General features: G+C 34.2%; 2 protein-coding genes across 2 annotated transcripts; one reads left to right on the top strand and one right to left on the bottom strand.

Moving 5' to 3' along the window:
• The first annotated feature begins 481 nt into the window (after positions 1–481).
• On the top strand, positions 482–1,442 carry LOC133323562 (antigen 5 like allergen Cul n 1-like). The gene is made up of 3 exons (XM_061532480.1): positions 482–601; positions 721–1,115; positions 1,181–1,442. Exons 1-3 carry the CDS (start codon positions 482–484, stop codon positions 1,440–1,442), a joined length of 777 nt encoding a protein of 258 aa, XP_061388464.1.
• A 1,709-nt stretch (positions 1,443–3,151) lies between these two features.
• LOC133323572 (antigen 5 like allergen Cul n 1-like) lies at positions 3,152–4,169 on the bottom strand. Its single transcript, XM_061532489.1, has 3 exons — positions 4,050–4,169; positions 3,473–3,867; positions 3,152–3,413 (listed from the first exon to the last, which is right to left on the bottom strand). The coding sequence occupies exons 1-3, from the start codon at positions 4,167–4,169 to the stop codon at positions 3,152–3,154; spliced, it is 777 nt and encodes a 258-aa protein (XP_061388473.1).
• Positions 4,170–5,314: the final 1,145 nt, after the last annotated feature.

Raw genomic sequence — 5,314 nt, 5'->3', positions numbered from 1 at the left:
TGACAAATTAGTTTAACAAATGAAACAAGAAATGACTGATCTCTCAAGGAACACAGACATATTTCGAATTTTTCTTGAAAATTAATAATTTCTTAAGAATCAAAAATGAATATAAACAATAAAATTACTTTTCTTCCGAAAATCTCCAAAAAATGTCTATTTCAATGTCATTCAAATATTTAAAGTTCTTGAGAAGATAAACAATTGACACAAATAGATAAGTAATGAAATAAATAAATAGATAACATAGATAATTCGTGGAAATAATTGTCAAACAATAAAACCAAAGGTCATAAAGGTGTTAGGAAACACCTGTAATTGTAATATTTACATACACCTTATCAGAAAGAATTTTGATTTCCAACATATCATGGTACACCTAACGAAAATTTTGAGTATTTAAGAAAGCATTTTTTAAATTCTCTATCAGTTAAATAATAACAACAGAGTGTGAGATTCAGAAATAACATAGAGAAAAAAAATGCATAAGTATATTACAATTTTGATTGTTGGGACATTCATTGCCTCGGCAATGGCCACCGATTATTGTTCCGCAAAATTATGTAATAAAGGAGTTACACATATTGCCTGTGGGGAAAAGGTAAGATCGGATGACTGGTATTCAAAAAAAAAAATATTAGATAAGAATAGGATCCCATGGGTATCAGGAATTATAACTAGCTATCATAAATAGATTTTATGAAAATATTTAATTTTTAGGAATTTGACGAATCGTGTCCTGATAATGCTGCTTTTGTCAATATCGATGACAATCTGAAAGCAGAAATTGTACGGGCTCACAATGAAAAACGTAATTTGGTAGCTGGTGGAGGCGTAAATGGTCTGGCTCCTGCTTGTCGTATGGCCACCATGGAATGGGATGATGAATTGGCTGCCGTTGCTGCTTACAACGTTCTCCAATGCAAAATGGCTCATGACAAGTGCCGCAACACTGAAACCTTTAAATATGCTGGTCAGAATTTGGCTTGGCGCTCATTCTGGGGCCAGCAAAGTTATAGCACACTTTTCCAAAAATCCTTTGACATGTGGTATAATGAAGTTAAGGATGTTAAAATGGAATATCTCAATGACTTCCCTGTGGGCTACAAAGGACCGTAAGTTAACATTTTTAAGTAACATTTTAAAAAATTATTTATTTTAATTTCAAAATTCCTTTCAGTCAAATTGGTCACTTCACTGTTATGATGGCCGATCGTAACATCCGTGTGGGTTGTGCCGCTGCCACTTATGATGATACCAGAATCGAGGGTGATAGACAAATCTTCTTGATTGCCTGCAACTATGCTACCACAAATATGTTGGGTTTCCCTATTTACAAGAACTGCAGCTCTCCAGCCACATCCTGCTCGTCGGGTACAAATCCTCAATATCCTAATTTGTGTTCAACTTCGGAAAAATATGAAGTTAATAAGTGGTTTTAATTTAAGCTGTTAAATTTGTAATTGTTAGAACTTTGCTTTTCTGTTATATGATCTGACCCTTATAAAAATGAAATATATTCTCATGATACTATTATAAATGCTTGTGTTTGCTTTGAAAAAATATATTTTTTGAGAAACTAACTGCTTTTAGTGAAATCTTACGGAAAATAGGATATATATAAAAAAAAATTACTTGCAAGGATTAGAATAAACATTGAGATCTTTAAATGCAAACGTACAGTAAAAAATATTGAGAAAAATTTCCAAGGAATATTACCAATTACATAAAATCGGACGACATTTCTAATAGGGCCGTCATAGCATATTCGATACATTATTTACAATAAATTGGATAACCTATATTCAAATCTGTATCAGCTCAAAACCAGTAAGGAAAGCTCAAAAGTCGGACGGGGCCGAATATATGATACCCTTCACCACTTTGGGTACATACAAGAAATGCTTATATGTACAATATCCTGTTGATAGAATAGGCATAGCATCTTTGGCGGACCATTGAAATGGAATCGGAAAAAATTAACTGTGTGAAGTACATAGATATTTGATCTAAATTAAAATAACCCATACACATACCATTCTGAAATTTTTGAAAAAAAAAATTACGTCAATCACTTGCATGAAATCGAGAAAATATGTATGGTGCTATATATAAATAGACGTATTTAAGCAACCGTTTGCTGCATCACAGTGTGCTATCCAAAATGTATCTCGACACAAAATCCAATACACGTTATTCTAGGTTCCATTTGGTACGTTGTGCACTAATTCGTCTTAATCGGACAAACTTTAGTTATTTGGAACAACATTAGGCGAAATCGGAAACGACTTCAGTCGAAACTCCTATGCAATATTTGATGTCAATTGAACAGACATAGGCTCATCAATTTGCAGCAAAATGTCGTGCAAATAGAACAGGAACTATGGTGCAACTAGTATAAAATGGGACTATGAGAGCTTCATTAAAATCTGAACTTATTTCAACAAAAATGGAGCACCAGTGGCAGTATGATGCTTCATTTACGTAAAATCGGACGAAACTATTTATGGGAGCTATATCTAAATCTGAACCGACTCCAACAAAACTACGCATACATCAATCAGGACCTAATTTAAAACTCTGATGCTCCATTTAAATAAAATCGGAAGAAAATATATAACTTAATCTGAACCAATTCCAACAAAACTTCACGGACGTTACACTTTACAAGACAAACATTGGCAGTTGGAGCTCCATTTACATTTAATCGAACGAAACTATATATGGGAGCTATATTTAAATCTGAACCGATTCCAACAAAACTTCCCATACATCAATCTGGACTTAATTCAGTACACTGTTTAAATTTTTGTCTCAATCGGACCAGTATTGGAAGTTTTTCAACCTCAAGACCCCCGAATATAAAATTACAGCACCTTAAGTTAAAAAAATGCAGCTAAAACCTTCAACTCATTTCTTTATCCTTTAAGTCTTCAATTGTTTATATGCTTTATCATATAGTCGGCATATAATGTTAATATTCGAGTTTCTATATGGAAGTTTCCTTTTCCTCTTCTAATTGACATTGACTCCTCCTTCGAACCATAAAAATGAAAATTATAAACAATTATGTATATTTTTTGAGAATAAATTATTTTATTTGTAAGATATCGCGCAAAATCAAAGCCAAAACACAACAACTATATATAAACTAATACCACTTGTTAACATTATAAACTTCCGAGGTGGAACACAAATTAGGATAATCAGGATTTGTACCCGTTGAGCATGATGTGGCTGGAGAGCTGCAGTTCTTGTAGATGGGGAAACCCAACATATTTGTGGTAGCATAGTTGCAGGCAATCAAGAAGATTTGTCTATCACCATCGATTCTGGTGTCATCATAAGTGGCAGCGGCACAACCCACACGGATATTGCGATCGGCCATCATAACAGTGAAGTGACCAATTTGACTAAAAACATGAATTTAAAATAAATAATTTTCAATATGTAAATTATGCCTTCAACTTACGGTCCCTTGTAGCCCTTAGGGAACTCATTGAGATATTCCATTTTAACATCCTTAACTTCATCATACCACATGGCAAAGGATTTTTTGAAAAGTGTGCTATAACTTTGCTGGCCCCAGAATGAGCGCCAAGCCAAATTCTGACCAGCATATCTAAAGGTTTCAGTATTGCGACACTTGTCATGAGCCATTTTACATTTGAGAACATTGTAGGCAGCAACAGCAGCCAATTCATCATCCCATTCCATGGTGGCCATACGACAAGCAGGTTCCAGACCATTTACTCCACCTCCGGCAACCAGATTACGTTTTTCATTGTGCGCTCGGACAATTTCTTCTTTCAAAGTGTCATCGATTTTGACAAAGGCAGCATTGGATGGGCAGGTGTCGAAAAATTCCTGGAATTGAAAGATTATTCATTTTTTTATAATTCCCTTTGAATAAGGATAATGTTGCGCATAACAGTTAAATTTGACTTTTGCGGATATGAAAAATTATTTCAAGAAATCAGGTTTTATATATGCAACTTATACCACACAATCTTTGATAAAATATCCTAGGAGCTTTTATTCCAACTCACCTTCTTCCCACAGGCAACATGTGTTACGCCTTTACTACATAACTTGGCTGAACAATAATCGGTGGCCAAAGCAGAGGCAATGCAGGTGCCGACAATTAAAACTATGATAAACTTATTCATTTTCTAGCTATAAAGGCTGTTTGTAATTCACACTCTGGATGGTGATGAACTGATAGTTATCTGTCAGAAATGCTCTTCTTAAATACTAAAAGACTGTCAAATATCTTTATTTGATATCAAGGTTAATACAATTCAGGTGTTTCCTAACACCACTTTGTCGCCCTATGTTTACTTATTGTAAATAAATGTTACGAAGGCTTATCTTAGCTATCCAAAGCGTGATTTTTGTCTGTTTATATTTTCAAAGAAAGATAAATATGTACGCTATATGTAATATTACACATTTAATGATAAGCAAAATTTTAATTTTATAACTTTAATATTATTTCGAAATCGTTGGGTGTACGAAAGGTGTATCCACTGATCTAATTATTTTCCAAAAAAAACGAGTTATGGGATTGGCAGAGATAAATTTTGCTTCAAATTTGATAAGTAGACCTCGATAAGTTCTGACCCAAATGTATACTACAGTAGTGAGGGTATTATAAGAATTTTTGATCCAAGTGTGTGTACCCCCACGAAAGCTGAATCGAGGCCATAAAAAATATCGTTTAGTTTGCATCGGCCTACGTTTTGGTGTAGCTCCCATATAACGGTACCGCTGCAATTTCCGCACGACATATTTAAGGTCCTCGTTTAAAAACCAGTAAGGAAAGCAGTAAAGTCGGACTGGGCCGACTATATGATACCCTTCAACACTATGGGTAGGATACATGTGTACAATGTACCCTTACAATTGCTTGTCAATGATCCTTGGAAAGAACATAATCATGTCTCTCAGCAACCTATGATAAATTTAATTTCATTCGGGTAGATTTAGATTGGTCTGTTTCGACTATTTGTAGCAAACTAGATATACGCTATTCGGTCGCCACACTGTAAAAAAATTATTTCAATCAGACACCCGTTCGAAATACATATGGAAGTAATGGCAGTATCTGCATCAATTTCAACAAAATGCAATAACTTTATTCAAGTCTCAATTTGATAAGTTGTGCAAAATTTCGTGTTAATCGGAAAAACATAAGAAGGTCAATTATGTCAAATCGGACGAAAATATATGTATATGTGGGAGCTATATCGAAACCTGAACCCATTTTTCAGAAACTTAACACATATTATTCCAGACTCAGGATATATAGGGA

Source organism: Musca vetustissima, unplaced genomic scaffold (genome assembly GCF_032173495.1).
Source record: "Musca vetustissima isolate MV318-11 ecotype Yass unplaced genomic scaffold, APGP_CSIRO_Mvet_v1 utg480594, whole genome shotgun sequence".
NCBI classification, from domain to species: Eukaryota; Metazoa; Arthropoda; class Insecta; order Diptera; family Muscidae; genus Musca; species Musca vetustissima.
Note: the sequence above shows the minus strand (reverse complement) of the source record. Positions and strands in the feature narration are given on the sequence as shown.